Genomic DNA, 17,599 nt, shown 5'->3' on the forward strand with positions numbered 1-17,599 from the left:
TGCATGTGGTATAGCTGAACCCATACTCACCTGTGCCAACAAAAATAACCATGCTTAAGGGTTAAGTTAGATGCAAGTTGTATTAGATCTTAATTCTTTTTTCCTATCCCAAATCCTACACTAAGAAATTAGGATAGAGACTTGTCTATAAATACCAGATGAAAAACTGTCCTTCCCATGGATATGTGGGGGCCTTTCTATTTCTGCTTTTATCTGGTGAAACTCACTCTGAACCAAGTTTGGGGTTTGTGTAAGGCAATGCAGGACCAGTCTGGTTAGCACTGTGTTATAGAGGATCTGCTGCTCTTTTCTGGATATGAACAAATGAGCTGCAGTGGGCTGGGGCTGGGGGGTACAGGTTGGGCAGGGAGGAGGATTCACCCTTCAAACTGCAGTGGGGAATGTACATGAAACAGTTTTAGGGTGGTTTGGTTTTGTTCTGCCTCTCTGTGATGACAGAGTACACTCACAGAGCTGGAGGAAGAGCTAACCCCGGAGCAATGAAGAGGCGTGTATCCTCCTGACACCAGTGTACCACAGGGGAAAGCCCTTCCTTTCCTCTTCCCCCAGGAAAGAAGCCAAACCTCCGTGTCTCCAGAAAAAGAACTGGATGACTTCATCTCTCCAGAGCCCTTTCCACAGAGGAAAAGACCTGGCAGCCCTGTAATCTTGTCCCTGCTCCTTCATTTCCTATGTGGTAATTGCAGAGAAAATAGATCAGCTGAGCAGCAGCATCTCCCTACCTGCAAAGAGCATGATCATGACGCAGAAGGACAGAGCTGCCGAGGCGGTGGCAGTATTTAATTTGGCAGCATGCAGGATGTTTTTTGCTCTCATGTTCCTATTACACACAGTTGCGCACTTACACACAGACACATGCAGGCATGGAGCACACACAGGAATTCCCAGCTTCAGCAGGGCTAGCAGCACTAGGATACTGTTTGCATCCCCAGGTAGTGCTGCACTGGCTACTCTGTAGCAACAGAATCACATCCCTGGAGGGATGTCAGAGCCCTGGTTGCTGCTGAGTTTATTGGGGCAAGGGCCCCTAATCCAGCCCCCAAGCCCCATGCTTGAACAGCCATGGCACTACCTGCAACCAGACTGCTTCTGACGGAGCCAAGGGCTGTGCCTGAAACACCTCCTGGAACTGGCTGTGCTTGAGGCAGCAACAGCCCCCAGCTGCAATAACTGAACGAGTAAAAACAAATGAACCCTTTTTATTTCCACTCAAGATTATTCGAGTAATTTTTATTGAAAATATAAGATCTACAAAGCCATGGATACCCAGCGTGGAAGAACTCATTAAGTTAGCACATTCATCTTTCAAAGGAAAATTTCAGGTCGACCTAAGGTACAATAATGTTCAATTTAAAATCTTGCTTTTTTCCTTCTGTAAGGTTCAGATCTCTTTTCATTAGGAGGTTCTGTGCAAGAGCTGCTTGTCATGAAAGGAAACACTTTACAATCCATGAATGTGTTCATTATATAATAAATGAACAGCAACAATATACTAGCCTTTTTTTTCCTGTTAACAGTCGTGTGTTAAAGTAAACTCTTACTTTATTTTTTTTTCCATGATTTGGAAATTAGTTACATATGCACCAGAGGAGCTAGTAATTTCTGCTGCTTGTCAGCTACACACAATGAGTATATTGCTGTGTGCTTTCCCCAACAATGAGGATTTTAGTAATATGCAAGGTGTACAGAACGTAATACCAAAACCTGCATCACAGAAAAGGTTAATTGTTTTCTTATTCAGCTGCCAGAGTTTATAACCTTAGGCTCCTCCCCAGAGCCAAAGTAGGGGTGGCCATCCATTAGGTTATGTAAATTAAATGTATACGTTTTCCTTGTTGGCAAGTTCCAAGCAGTAAGCGAGAGTGCAAACAAGGATCGGTAAGCTGCCACAAAATGGATTCGTATTTCTACTCCGTGTTGTAAGAGCCAAAGGGAGGACACGTATGTCAGATGTTGAAAGAACAACTGAACCTTTGTTTTTGATCGTTATGGTCAGTCTGTCATGAGGTCTTGTATCCGAATGCTAAAAATGGCACCACTCCTGGACATCCCATAGCCTTACACAGTACATTTGTGTTTCCCCAGCCACCAAGCACTGGTCTCACAGAGACCCTGACTCCATAAGCTAACAAAATACAGATTCGGGTGCTGGCGAATCCAAGGGAGGGCTGATACAAAGACAATTAACCCTCGCACCAAAACCTAAAGGTATGATTTTACTTAAAGCCACACTGAATTAGTTGTGAGAGGGTGGACATATGAACGCACCTCTGTGCTTCAGCCGTAAGAAGGTGGACAACTGACCATTCCAACAGAGGGTCTCGAAACAAAGCTTAGTTGTCCTTTAAACAATGAGAAGGAGAGGCATACATAAATGGTCACCAAGGCACAATATGACAAAGGTGAAGAGTCCCTGAGACTCTGGTCTGGGTCTGTACCATTCCCCTCCCTATACAAGTAAATGAGAACATTTAGGAAAATATAATACAAAATCTCTTACAGGAAATATAGACTACACTTGCTAAAATCACTTCCCTAAAAGTGTTTATAGCTTTTTTCTTTGTTTTTTTTTCTTTTTTTTTTTAGTTTTTTTCTTTTTTTTCTTCTTTTTTTTTTTTTTAAAAGACCTTCTTTAAACAGATAATGCAAAGACTGGTCCATTTTTTTAATTACCCGGCAAGCCAAGCTCTAATGACTTCACTAAGCAGAAGTTGTATTAAAATACAGCTTCATAGTATTGCTACAAGTTGGGTAAATATGTTCTGAACAGCTTGATGAGTACTAAATAAACTTTGCTGTTTTACAGCATACATTTTCATTTTTTTTGCACTTTTTTAAGAATAGAAAATGCAATTATAGTGTGCAAAAGAAAAAAAATTAATTATCTTCTAGCTGAATACTGTAATTTTAAGCCATGTCTTCCATAAAGATGTACTGACATGAGTAAATAGAAGAAAAGAAAATACAAGCCAACAGAGATTTCATTTCCTTGCAAGGAAAGATTAACTATTGCAAACTGGATCGCTTGAGTTCTGTATTCTTCAGACAAAGAAATGGAAAAACAACCCAAAAGACCACTGAAATGCTTCAGTTTCATCCCTTCCACGGTAACAGGCTGAAACTGCAGCGCTGCTCTCTGCTGCTCCCGTTAACGTGGACAGAATGATTTGCTGCTGGTTGGATACTGAATACAAAAAAAGCAGAAGAAAGTTGAGATCATCCCACATGAAGTCATTATTAGAGCTGGCTTTTCCCCATTTTGAAGTACAGTAGTGACTTGTAAATATGACCTTTTCTAAAGATCATCTGAGATTTGAAGATTAATCTGCCTTCTTCACCCAAACAGCAGCTGCTGAATTTACTCTACAGAGCCCACTACAGCCTTCAGAATGTTGTGGGTTTGGGTTTTTTTTAGCATGAAAAAATACCACAAAAAGTAGTTTTAGGGGTTCGTTTCTCTGAATCATTGACACATTGTAGATTCCATTTATTCTTCCATGTTTGAAAATGGTTTCTGCAAAACTCAAAATAAGTGTCAAACTCCCTCACGCCATGCTTCCAACAGGTTGAATTTAATACTTCTTGAATGGAATGACATAATTTATTTTCTTTAATTTGCAGTATGGCTACATCAAGCTAGCTTTAAGTCACAACTGTACCTAACCACAGTTCTCTGCAGCAAACCCATGATTTACAATATCTAATATTGTGGTTACAGTGCAGGGAACCGTGGGTTAAGAAACCTCCATGTCAGAGTACTGTGGTTGGGGTTTCCCGGAAGAGTGGCAGTTGACAACTCTGGAATATTCATATAAGTGCTTCAGTCAGATGGTCCTGAGTTGAGCGGGGAACTCAGGCACTATGAGAGCCTGGCATTCAGTCTGCGGGAATGTGTGTAGCCTCCGTCACTCGAACCGCTTTGCAAACTGTAGTGGTCTTCAGCATCACTGGCACTTCCAATACTGTCCATTTCACCTGGAGTAAACTCCATTCCTTCAATGTCTACTTCTAAAGAGAACATAAGAAGGCACATTTTCAGAAAGGCAGCAGCTGTAGCAAGTAATCACGGGCCAGTGTCAATCAGTGTTCAGGTGAAACCTGAATCGTACTCATTTTCTGTAATTAACAGAAAACTGGAACAGTAATTCCCGGGGAAAGGATGATCTTGTCCACCAGAGAATTAAAATCCCTTCTGTCCTCATCCACATAAATATACTGCATGGCATCAGTACCAGATGCTGTCCCAGAACTGTTTCAACCTTTGCAGTGACACTGATTATACAACAACCCAACCCTCCAAGGCTGTGGCACTGCAGCTCATGGTAACTCCAACCAATGCAGGTGTCGCTGGCAGTGAGGCACAGTCAGCCTGCACCGGTGCTCAGGCACAGAAACACTTCACATCATGGAATAAGGGCTGGTGACAGGCAGCTTGAAGAGCTCTGTCCTCAGTGAGAACCAAATGCAGAAACACTTGGTGACTGGTACACAGAACATACTTTAAAGTTTCACAATAAATGATGTGGAATTCATTTATTCACACATATGAATTAAGACCAGTAACATCTTTTTTTTTTCCCCAAAAAGAAGATACTATTCCAGCCTTAGTAATAATTACCCTAAAAATTCAGAACATTAAATGGTAATTGCTCAAAAAACTGGCAAACCCACATACAGTGTAGCCAGCTTTAAAATCCAAGCAGTACTAATGCTTCACAACTGCTTAGAAAAAGAGAACATTTCCCAAAGCATGTAAAAGAGATGCAGTAGGTTTTTATCCTGCAAATCACACAATGGAACTATTTTGTCAGGGTTTTGCTGAAACCTTGGATTTAATTCTAAATGCTTTTCTTGCTTCCCTGCTTCCCTTTTCCTGTCAGCTCCTGCAAGTCCCTTTGGGAAGCCCTCGTTCAATTACCTTGTTCAGAGTCAGTGGATATTGTTGATCCCATACTGTCAGTGCGGATGCGCTCCATGCCCTGCACGGATAGCTGCTCCAACCGGCGCTTGAGGTAGCGGTGCTCCCGCTGTAATTGTTCTTTAATATTTAGAGCTTTTCGGTCCTGTTCTTCCAATTTCTGAAAGGGAGAAGAAAGAGAGTGAGCTCACAGGTTTGATCATGTTAAAACCCAGGTAACTGAGAATCTGCTCATGAACAGTAGCACAGAATCATAGAATGGTTTGCGTTGGAAAGGACCACCTAGTTCTAGCCCCCTGCCATGAGCAGGGATGCCTCACTCCAGACCATATCACCTAAGACTCAGTGCAACCTGGCAGTAATTTTAAAGTAGTTTAAATATTTTCTTTAAATCAAGATTTACATTAAATCTAAATTGTTTTTTTTTTAATTATAATGTTATAGAGGTCAGTACAATTTAAGCAAGCTGCGCCAGAGCTGAATTTCACAATAAGATACATGAACATATGTGGAAAAAGAACCCCAAAATCCCTCAGCAATTCTCTTGCCACCAGCACCCGCTCCTCAGCTAAGACCAAATCATTGTTGCACTGGTTGTGGGGAATCTTTAAATCACTTTGTCAGGCAAAGCTGGCACCATCTCTGATAACTGGAGTGTAGCTCAGGTTTCAGTCAGAACATAACGCCTCTGTAGGTGACATAAGAGGCTTATCACCATGCAGGAATCACTGCAGCCTCCCAAATGCTCTCCCTCCTACCGCAGGCCATGGAAATTTTTAACATTTAAAAAGCTTCATTAACAATATGCAGTATTAATTATATACAGTAGGAGGAATTTACTAACAATTCTCTTCATTCTTGCCTGTTTTTTTCCCTCCTCGAACTGCAGCACAGCAAATACGATAATTCGGTGATAATGTCCTACAAAATCAGTGGTATTAATCCAAAACAAGGTTCCTTCCACACATGTACCTAAAATCTCCCCTCTGCTTGAGTAAAACACAGTATTAGTTATGGAAATAGAATATTTCACACCAGGTAATTGTGCTGCACTGTTGGTCCAAATGCAGTAACAGAAATTGTGTGTTTAAAGATTTCAACTGAACCCTCTTCCAAATCACTGATAGCCATTTAAAAGAAATTACTATAGTGAAGAAAGCATAATGAGTATGATGGGATCAAGAGCAGGAAGGACACAGAAATCAAAATGCCTCATATCATTTAACAGAATTACCTAACCAATGAAGTGAATTACAGGTTGTAGCAGCAAAAGCACTTGTGAGAAAGATCCTGTTTCTGCTTGAGCTGTGTTTACAGGACACTGAGATTTAGGAGATGTGCAGGGAGAGAGCACAGCTGCTGCCAGTCCCTCCCTGCTGTTTGAGTGAACCTCTGCTGGGTTTCCTGAGCAGAGCAGGGGGACACAGTGCACAGCAAACCACAACCAAACCCATTTCAGGGATCTGGCTGTTCCAGTGCCAGCCCCAGAGAAAAGTATTTACCTTTGGAAAAAAATCCCAATTGACACTATTGAATTGAGCAGTTTCCTGGCTGAATGAAATCTAACTCCTGCAGCCCTGTGCTAAGCCCCCTCCCAGGCAATACACTCTGCAGATACACATCATACGTGGATACACAATAAGAAAAAGGGTTGGTACATCCACGTACGCAACAAACCAACTGTGCCCAATTGATCAGATTTCCTTTTCCCTGTATTTTCCTGGCTGCAATCCCAAGCTTTAACAACTATTTTAGGAATGAACTCAGTGATTCAGATCCAGGAGACTCAAAACCATCTGATTCTTCAGGGCAAGCTGCAATATATGGGGAGGGTGAATGTGTGAAAAGTTCAAAGCTAGTGACTGTATTCGAACTGGCAGAGAGGCATTGGCATGCTCTGGTGGTGCAGCGGGGAGGCAGCTCGACTGATGAAGGGGAGCAATTAAGTGGCACTGCAGTTAGGGTAGGCTCAGTTAAAATCTCAAAGAGAAGGTTAAACTTCAGCCTTGGTTTTCAGAAGAACAAGTACTTTGTACCGAGCACGACGGGCTTGGATGGAATCTGCTCCTAGCTGTTTTTATCAGCAGCTGACAGGGTGACTACATGGCTAATCTCTCACACTTGCCACTTGTAAAAACAGTTCTCCAATTTGTATGCATAAGCCCGTGACAGGGGGGCAGCCCGAGACAAAACCCACATGCAGTGCCTTTCATGCGTGTTAGCCTCGATTATAAACAGGAGGCTGAAATCTCTAATGGTAAAACCAGGGCTTGCCCAGCTGGAGTCAGTCTGCTTCTGAGGGCTCGGTGAAGTTGTTCACAAGAAAGGTTTTGCTTAAATTAATCTTTAAGTCTTCATCTGAATCACACCCGTTTCAATCACACCTGTTTCTGCTGCTGCCACGTATCTCAGTGCTGTGCAGCCTCAGGCTGATCTCCAAAATACTCCATTGTCACTGGTAGTGTTTCACCTCTCCTGACACTTCTCTTGACCTGTTTCCCTGTAATACTGAAAAAACACCGGCCTTGCACACGGCAGCAAAAACCTGTTCTTTAACTTTTACATTTGAATACTTGTTTGTCTTACTTCTGCATAGAACCCTGGTCTCCTGAAGACGATGACAGTGAAATTGGGAGTGAAGGTGTCTTTAAGAGAGGAGGCCTGAGGAATAATTCCCTTTGAACTTAGCTGTGCCAGTTTATAACCTGTGCTGCTGCTGGATCACAGGTGAGATTTTGGGTTTTGTTCTACTCTTGTTCCACCCATGCAAGGGAGAGGCAACAAACAGGAGAGTGGATTTCATTTTGGTTTCTTTTAAATGATTACCAAATGCTCCAGGATCTGGTCATTAAGATGTGGGATGGGGATAAGGCTTCCTAGCAGCTATAATCCCTTTGACTCCATTAGATTTTTTGATCATGAGTAGATCTGGCTTTTTACATTGAAATCAGTGCAGTACAATGTTATTTTACTTAGTTCTTAAAAATAGATATATTAATCAAAGAACAGCTCTGATACACATATATATATTAAATTGAATGTAAACTAATAGTAACTAAGCAGAAATCACATTAAATCACTGTTTTATACATCTTGAGACTGCAGGTAAATTGCAAACTCTTGATGCTGTGCCTGAAATCCTTGCAACTAATAAAGGCCAATATACCCAGAAGATCAGACATATGGATATGGATTTGTGTGAAAATTAGTTTCCTCTCTACAGATTCTAGAAGCTTCTGCTTTAAAAGAAATCAAAGTATGAATGACTGTTTTTACCTTGATATGCATCTTGGCTCTTTTCAACAGACTTAGAGTGGTGTGCCTGGTGCTGTCCGGCCCGAGCGGCACGAGCTGTTTTAGCTGTTCCAAATATAGCCGGAGTTTAGCCCGCCTGAAATGATTAAAAATGAAGAGCATTGTAGTGAAGTTGCACCCGAACAGCATATCCTATATGCAAACACCATCTGTTTGCAGGAGCTCTGTGCACAACTCGATTCAATGGTGGCTTCCTTTCCCCTCCCTTTGGCAAAGCTTCAGACCTAAAGGTCACTTGAAACGCAGTTAACGCTGCTTAGCACATGCAGACAGCAGGTTCACATCTATACTGCAAAGCTGTTTGCTCAGCCTGGGTAGTCCCATCTTAATGAAGGGGGAGATGTGAGCAATCCAGGCAAGGCTGCACACTGAGCCTATGGCTGGGTAAGGAAGGAGAACTGGGACTTCACCCCAACAGTGATTTTTTGCCAGTAGAGACAGAACTGTGAGAGTGAGCAGGGGGGCTGCAGACGCCAGTTTCCCTCTCCCTCATTAGCCCTTCCCAATGACACAGGACACACTCCTGGTACACAAGACAAGGGCATGCATGCAGCTCTGCACAACTCACTGCTGCTTCCAGACATGGTTCTAATGCCCCTTCTCCTCCCATCTGAACCCACATTCCCCCCTGACAAGGAGATGCTTCTTCTCTCACTGTACAGCTACGAAACCCTTTATTATCAACACACAAGAGAAAACACATCCAGCCATTTTGGGTCCTGCTTTCTCTGTTACTCCTTATCACATATCACTACTGCTGCACTCAACAATCTCTCCTTTACTAATGACATTAAATCTATCAATAAAAAGAGCATCAGCAAAGTGGTTATTTCTACTGATGCTTGGTTCCCAAACTTTGACTGTCTTTGAGAAGGATGCTGCCAATACAACAGTCTGTGAAACAGTGGCTTCAACTACTCAAAGCAAGGCAATGGCAAACCAAACAACACGGTGTTAGCATTTCTACACCTAAATCCAGAAGAAACTCTCTCCTGGTTGTAATACACTGATCAATACCATTTTGCAATGGGATAGAAATAGATGCAGAAGTGCTTATATGAGCAATATGTCTAATATCTTATTTTCTTCCAGCCTGTTACAGACTGAATAAAGCAATGACCTGGAGCATACCAATATCCCCCACAAAGCTAATAAAAAGAGAAGCAGATCAGAAGTGTGAGATGAACAATCATCTTGTTCAAATCTGCTTGATGCTGCATAAAGGAAACATGCTTTGCAGGAGATTTAATGCTTCTATTCAAAAAAGAACCTTCTGTCGAACAACCGGTTCAGAACCAGAATCCAGCAGCACTGCTTGAAATGCAGAGGATTTAATATGCACTGAATGACAAGTTACATGTGTGTAATTGCACTGATTAGTTTAATGTGACAACCACTTGAGAATTAATGGGGAAAAAACCCCAAAGCAAAATAAAATCTAATTAAAATACAGTAATGACTACACACTCACACGTTTAGTTCTGGCTGCCTATAAATCAGGGGTGTATTAGGTAGGAAACCAAAGAGCAGTTCCATAAAATCACTAATTCTTCAAGCCACTCAGGCAAAAAAGGAAATATTGGTGAAAATGTGATTCTCAAAACTGATGACAGACTTTTGGTTCAGGCCTGTGGTTTGTTTTTAACTGCAAGACTCTAAATTTCACCACCTAAATGCTATGACTGAAACAACAGCAACCAGACTGGGATAAATATGCACAAAAACAGCCCCATCAGTTCATAGGTGCCTTGTGGCTGCTACTGAGACACTGAGCTTTAAAACAGCAAAATGCCAGAAGTAGGGAATATAGGTACTTATACAGAAAATCCTAATCAGGTGAATGTTTGTTCCTGGGGCTGCAGCACCCAACAACCACCTGGTTGATTTAGGTTTAAGTACAAAAACTTGCTCCAGGACTAAACTGAAATAATCTTTTAGTTTTTAAATGGCTTCTAAAGACACATGCAATCATCTGCGTCACTCAGCACAACTTGGATGCAACTGTATTTAGACAGCTGACAAGAGAGTGGGGACTGAAGATAAAGGAGGATGTGGCAGAGGACAAGAATAGTATACAAGCAGTAAACAGAGAGTTAAATACATGGAAATGGAATGAACAATATACTCGGAGTAATTAAAAGTCTAGTAAGGAATAAACAGAACTGCTGATCTGAGATCTACTTAATATTAATCCTGGAGAACATTAATGAAACCTGTCTACATACTCAACTTCTCTGCCTCTATTGCTGTTTGAAGTAAGTCTGCTTGCTCCAGGGAGAACGTAAGGAGTTAGTGCACCTCCTTACCATCAACTGAGAAGTTAACAGCATCATCACCAGGGTGCAGAGGGCACAGCCTGTGAGTAGTTTTATAGCACTAATTCTTTTATGTTATCTGCCAACCGGGTAAACCAGGACTTGACAGGAGAAGAACATCACAGGACTGATGCTAAGGAAAGCATTTTAACTGACCAATGAGAGGAACTGAAAAGCACAGTATAAAACATTGTTTTCAGAGCGCTTGTAGTAAGCGTGGGTAAAACCCTTCCCAAATCTTTGTTCACAAAGTCAAGCCATGATGATGATGATGATGACGGCATTCTAAGCACTAGCAATTGATAGCACTAAATGTAATAAACACACTTGCTAAAAGACCTGCTCTAACTTCATGTTTGTTTTTAATGGAAGCTTACATTTAATTACTCAGCATCTATAAATCCATTAAAGATTATAAATCATCAGCTTTATGCAGCTCTTTATGTAAGTGCAGGCATGTTTATGTGGCTAATTCGTATGTTGAAACACAACAAGCAGCATGATCGATGGCATAGATTGTGAATGTAAAAAGCATAAAACCAGCCCACACAATTCCTGTGGCGCTGGAGTAAATATCCCCACGTCTTTCATTTAGCACATCGCAAAAGAAGTGTAAGAATGTAAGAAAATATTCCAGGCATGTTGTGTTAACAGATCACACCAGCAGGAACACAGGACTCCAGCTCCACAGCAGATAAGTTGTCACATACAGACTCTGCCAGCTTTAATTTCTCTCTTTTTCTGCAGGGACCTGACAGCTTTTGCTTTTCCTCAGCTGCCCACTGGAGGAGGGAAAGGCACTCACAGAGGTGATCGTGGCTGGAGCCGCTTTGTGTTCTGCAGCTCATGCCTTAAATTCCATCCAGAAAACAAGCAAGAAAAAAAACCAACCCAACAGCCTGGTCTCAGAGCAACGGGGCAACAATCTCAGTGCATGAAGTGTGGCTGAAATTGGGTAATTAGCTTTAAAACCTGCCTGTCACACCTTCACCCACACTAGGATGGTGTCAGGTCAGGACACCGGTGCCTGGAGAAGCAGGCACTTACCTCATGTGGATGCACAGAAATATCCCCATCATCACTGGTGCTGCATTTACCAGGGAGGGTCAGGATCTAAGGAAAACAGCCATCCAAAATGTGAATCCTCAAGTCTGCAGCTGTTTCAGGGACAGCCCCACACATAGAAAGAGGTACATGCATGACCTGTCTCTGTTCTACCATGTCTTCCTTTGTGCCAGATGATGAAGGGGTTTCGGATGCTCAAGAGTTCACTGTTTCTCCATTAGCAAGCTCACATGGTCCTATAAATCTGCATTACAGCTCTTACAATGCTTAATAAAAATTAATAACTAAGCCCATAGATTGGGTCAGTGTTCCACAGCAGTGGCCACATCTAGGAGCAGTCAGGTGGTTCACCCCATTCATATAAAGCAGAAAGCATCTTTCCTGACTAATGCAACAGCTACCAGCTGGAAATGCCCTGATCTGGTTTTGAATCCATGTAAATCCTAATGGGCAATACTGGCACGTGTTTGAGAACCAACAGCAAAATGAATCCTGGAGTCCCACAATGTGGTGGGCAAAGCAGCAACTTAACAGTGGTGTCAGGAACTTCCCTGTAGTACGAGGGCATCCACTATAAGTTCATTTAAGTCCTCAGAAACTCCAGTTTGCTCCAGTTTGCTTGGCTATGTAAAGGCAGGAGCAACGCAAGCCAGTGAGCTATGGTTCACCACTTCCCCCAGAAAAGGCTGCCATGCAAAAGTGAATTAAGCTCTTTGACCCTAACCAATTTTGAAACTGTGTTAAATGAGTTTATTAAATAATAGTCAATAAGCTTCTCCATATGTATGAAATCCCAAATGCAAATCCATTTCAGCGCACCAAGAAATGCAATACTAAGATGCAGAGGGGAAAAAGAAGAAACAAACCCCCCTATTGTTCACACTGGATAATCTTCATTCCAAGGAAACTGCAACAATTCCAAGAAATTCCTACAACTACTTGATGGGTGTTGCAATGGGGACAAAATTCTTCTTAGTGGGGCCAAATAACAGAAATAATAGAACAAGAAGCAATGGCTGTGCATTGGGAGGTCCAGGATGGACATTTGGAAGGAATTTTTTTACTAGGCCAGTGGTGCACAACCAGAATAGGTTGCCATAAGGGCTGTGGAAGTGCAGTCCTTGGAGGTTTTTCAACACTTACCCGGACAAAGCCATAGATGTTCACTCCAGCCAACATTTCTATGAACACAGAAACCAAAATTGCTCCCATGCCTGTAACAGCAAAGCACCCCCAGTTGTGTGACTTAAAACTGTGCCAGTCTGATTGATCCACTGCTGGTAGGTTGTGGAGTGACCTGATCCACATGTAGTCCTTCCACAGGGCCTCTATAAGGGTTTTTTAGGTCCAGCACAGCAGATGGAAGTGGCCTGCAGCTAGTCAGACAGCAGACAGTTGTTCAGGCAGTAGCTGAACAGCTTTTTGACAGTAACTAAGGTTCCTAAACCATTCAAGTATAAATCCAGAGACTTTATTTGGAGGCCACTGATCTGTACAAAGCCAGCTGGAAAGGCAAAGTGCACATCCAAAACAAGCTGCTTAGTCTGAGCATGGCATATTTCAAGTAGGCCCTGGCAAAATTAAATGGCCATGGACACTCGAATGTGAAGCTGTCACCACATATCACGAGTGAAACATGTGCATGTCAATCCCGCAACCCTGGCTGGACAAACCATGCAGGCAAAGCTGGGACAGCCTTCTACGTGTTTATGGGAGGTAGCACAGGGCAGGCATTTCCTTGAAGCTGCACCCAAAGGCATAAACAAGAGCTCCACTTCTGACATTGTGCTGCTGACTGCCAGACATCATTTGTGGAAGCATCAAGAGGGCCATGCTCATCTGTTTCTCAACATCCTGTGGACAAGGATGTAAAACTCACTAGGGAGAAGTCGAATTCATGACAAGTGCTCACCTTGCACATCCTCAAGGTGAAGTTCACATCCCCAACAAATCAGAAGAATGACTCTCTCATACACACTCACAGAATGGTTAGGGTTGGAAAGGACCTTAAGGTGTACCCATTCTGTTGGCCCACAGCTAGCTGTAGAAGGGAAGGAGCAACTCTATCAGCAAAGTCTGTCATCCCATGGGAAGCCCCAGAACAGCTCTGGTCCGCACCCATTCCCTCCTACTAGCAGACTGCCTGGTCAAGACACAGAGCAATCCTGGCCATAACAGGAGACATCTCAGAGCTGCAGCGTGTCCAGGTGCTGGGTGGCAGGGAAATGGACAGAAAGCCAGTAAATATCCATATTCCCATACTGCATGCTCTGAATTTCCCTTCATGCTGGCTCCAGCCGAAATTGGCTGGGTTAGGCTGGGTGCTGCTGCTTCAACACCCACAGCCCATATACCCCACACACCCACAAACCTCTCACTCCATAGGACACCACCAATGCATATATGGGCATGAAACAATGCCTGCCTCCTAAGATGGCCCTAACTGTGCTTTCTGCAAGATGCTTTAATGGTGGAATTGCTTACATGGCTGAACATGTCTCTATTTCATATGTCCCAAATTTGCTCTACGGAACCAGTTCTGTGTACTGGTTGACATACTCTTGAATCAACTGCCAAATATACTTGCTTGGTGATAATCAGAAAAGGACACTGTATATCAAATACTTTAATGACATTGAAAATGCCATTATCACAAGCCACACTAGTGACAACAGATCTATGTGAAATAGATTCAAAACCTAAAAATTACTCATTTCTGTACATAAACCATTTCAATCCAAAAACCAGACACCCTCACCTTATTGCAAGGTAAATTCAGTATGAGTTTAATACAAACCAATCCCCACTTCAAAGAATATAAACCCATTGTAATGCATCTAGGAGAAAACAGACTGGACAAAATTACCAAAGCAGTTCAGATTCCTTCTCTCATGTTTCACATTTTTCACCCATATTCAAACCTATCCTGGTCACGGTGCTGTGCAATGAAGTTAATACACAAAGGTTTAAATCTAGAGCAGTTCTTCATTGTTGCACAATGCCTATGTAATCTGGCTTAGTAACTAAAGTCAGAGAAGAATCCTTGCACCAAAAATTCACTTCTGGAGTCAAATGTTGTCCAGCTACGTTGTGAACCAAAGCAGCTTGTGCCAAGCCCAGAACTCCAGGTTAGAGGCCCCTGCAGTTAATTAATGGCTGTGTTCTCTCCTTAAAGAAAGGTGATTTTATCTCCCTAACAGACATAAAATTCAGCATAAAATACAGAAGTGAGCTAACTGCAGTAGCAAAACGCTCATGTTTTTACAGGAAGATTCTTCACAGTTTCATTTATGAAATGCAAATACCTGTGTACAGGGAGCACTCAAGTTTTAGAGAGAATCAGCAAACACAGCAGCTCAGGATCCTCTTGTGACATGAACACAGACAGCATCATTATTCATAAACTTCTCATTATGTCTAAGTCTTTAAGAACTGCAGACTAGCAGCAACAGCTTCTCCACTGTGACTGCAGGATTCACCTGCACCAAGGTAAAATCAGAGAGGAACTCTGCTTTCTGACTCCAACACCAACCCTTCCTTACTACAGCTTGGCACTGCGAGGCAGCATCTCTTAAGGGCTTCAGTTCTTTTTATTTTGTGCAGTCACACTCTTGAACAATGACAGAATTTGGCTGCACGTGGCTTTAATAGTTTTGAAAATGAGATGAGTTTATATTGTTTTGTATGTTCCTAGGTATCATGGCCATGTATATAACGTAGGTAAATACGTACTTATATCCCCCATTGCTTAGTGGAAGTTGGTACTCACACTTGCCTCACTCCTCCTTAAGCTAATGCTTTTCAAAGTAAGTGTTATGACATTTACAGCTCTACAATACTTTTCATAAGCTACCAGAGATGATTCTGTACTAATTAAGAGACGTTTGTTTACAAGGGCATTTAAAGAGATTATATAAAAGCTTCCATCTTAAGAAATCACAGAAATTCAGTCATATAAAAATGGTTCTAAAGAAACCTATTAATGGCCCAGACATAATTTAGCATTGTCTTCAGCAAAATATTACACACGATGGAAGATAACAACACCCCACTGAAGTATAAAATCCTGTCTCTTCTACATTTAGTTCAATCAGAAACACTTTCAATACTTTCTAATCTACAAAAGATAGCTAAAATGCATTTTTTTCCCCAAAAGAGGCTCTAGCTTATACTTGAGTTGCACGGTCTATTTCAGCTACACAACAAATCTGCTTTAGTGAAAAGGAAAGAAAACCTCTTGGTATTAAAGCACTGTACCATAGCAAGGCACCCAGTGTGCCTACTGCTCTGAGATGTGTGAAGTGCTGGCTCACAGCTGAGTGCCTTGGAGTCAAACCTGAACATCCAGTAGTGCCCTTACAGCAAAGCTTTTGGCTTTTTATTATCCCAGAAAAGATAAGCTGAACAGCAGAGTTCTGTCATAGATGCCATTGTTTCTCCATAGTAAGAACAAGATTCTGCAGGTTGTGCTGCAGGTCAGGATTCATCCAAGGTTTGTTCCACATGGCCTCTGCAACTAAGCTGAGCAGCAAAGCCAGCAACGCATGGTGGTGACTAACAGGGAGAAAAAGCTGTGAGTGCCTAATTGCAGTGATTGTTTGGGAATTAAATGCAACAGCCCTACAACCAGTGCAACCACCTGCTGTATTTACTTCATTATTAACTTGGAGTTTCATTCTCTACATGCATTTTCAGTGTGCTGAGTATTTTTGATGCATCACTTTTGCTGAACTGAAACCAGCCCTACAGCTTTAGCAGCCAGGTAGCTGATGTTCGTGTGGTATCTGAAGCATCCAAACACAAGACATCAGCTGCCTATAAAGGCAATAGCTGCAAGTTTATCTTAGCATTGCCAGCTTTCAGAGAGTCAGTGCAGCTGTGAACTTGGTCATCTGCAAGTGTTCATGTGAACAATGCTCAGAAACGCCTGCTGCTGCTCCTAATGCTAATCAAGACAGAAGAAAACCCCTGCTGCCTGTTTCACAGCTCACTATTTCAGTGTTTTGGGCATTTTATCACCCACAAAAATATTTAAGTTCTCTATTTCACCATATATAAATGCACGCTGCAGCATTCACTGTGCATTTACTTTCACTTAGTGCCACTTCAACCCACTGGCTGAGCCAAGTCTCCACACTTTATCTTTGCCTTTTTACCATCCAAAATTTGTGGTTTGTTCGTGTTTCAGAACACATGCATGAAACCAGAACTTATGCCTACATCTTTCAACAAACAGAAGTTAAGGGGAGTACCTGCAGTGCCACAGATCTATGTGGTTTTGGCCAGGTAAGACTCTTGGCAGCAGTGCAGAGGAAGCTGGCTGGGATGGAAGCTGGGGACAGGTGAATACTGGCTGGTCTATGAGAGGGAAGCTGCTGATTCCCAAGAGAGGGGATGCCTGGCAGATCTTGCTCCTCTTATTGCCCTCTTTCCCTTGGCCTCTTTTCCCCATCCCTCCAGTAGCTCCTGCAGTGACAGCTCTCTGTCCTGGATTACGAGCACTGGACAACATCAACATTTCTTCACTCTCAAAATGCCTCCAAGCCAACTTTGATGTTCACTGAGCTACAGTTCCCACCAGAGGGTGAGCTGTGGTGGCTCATGTACTGCCATAAGCTTAGCAGCAGCAGCTAAGACAGGCAAATGACAGCAACTCCTGAGGCTTGCTTTGGGCTGGAATAACCCCGTAAAGCATCCTGGACAAGGCCAGTGCCAGACAGCTGACCAGAGCCTTAACAGCTGGTGGCTGACCAGGCTGCCTGTGTGCTGTCCCCTCAGGAGGGTATCTCACAGCAGAAGCAGGCAGACAGACTGAAGATGGTCCCAGAGTCACATTTTACTGCAGAAGAAACAAAAGCCCTGGGGTACATTAGTGCCTGTTCTCATATTGTTCTCCTGCTGCAGGGTGAGCACGAGCTGTCAGAGGCATGTGAGTTGTGACACCATGATCCCAGTGCTACCCCAT

The 17,599-nt window shown here is 42.6% G+C and overlaps 1 protein-coding gene across 2 annotated transcripts in view; it reads right to left on the reverse strand.

Annotated features, from left to right (window-relative positions):
* Positions 1 to 1,217: 1,217 nt before the first annotated feature.
* Positions 1,218 to 17,599, reverse strand: part of MXD4 (MAX dimerization protein 4) — a 39,340-nt gene continuing 22,958 nt past the window's right edge. For both annotated transcript variants that reach the window (XM_031048415.2, XM_005148531.4), the window contains exons 4-6: positions 8,216 to 8,330; positions 4,940 to 5,099; positions 1,218 to 4,029 (exon numbers count right to left, since the gene is read on the reverse strand). In XM_031048415.2, the coding sequence (XP_030904275.1) occupies positions 3,881 to 4,029; positions 4,940 to 5,099; positions 8,216 to 8,330 (424 nt within the window). In that variant the 3' untranslated portion in view covers positions 1,218 to 3,880. The remainder of the gene's footprint in view (positions 4,030 to 4,939; positions 5,100 to 8,215; positions 8,331 to 17,599) is intronic.

This window comes from Melopsittacus undulatus, chromosome 7 (assembly GCF_012275295.1).
Source record: "Melopsittacus undulatus isolate bMelUnd1 chromosome 7, bMelUnd1.mat.Z, whole genome shotgun sequence".
In the NCBI taxonomy this organism is placed as follows: domain Eukaryota; kingdom Metazoa; phylum Chordata; class Aves; order Psittaciformes; family Psittaculidae; genus Melopsittacus; species Melopsittacus undulatus.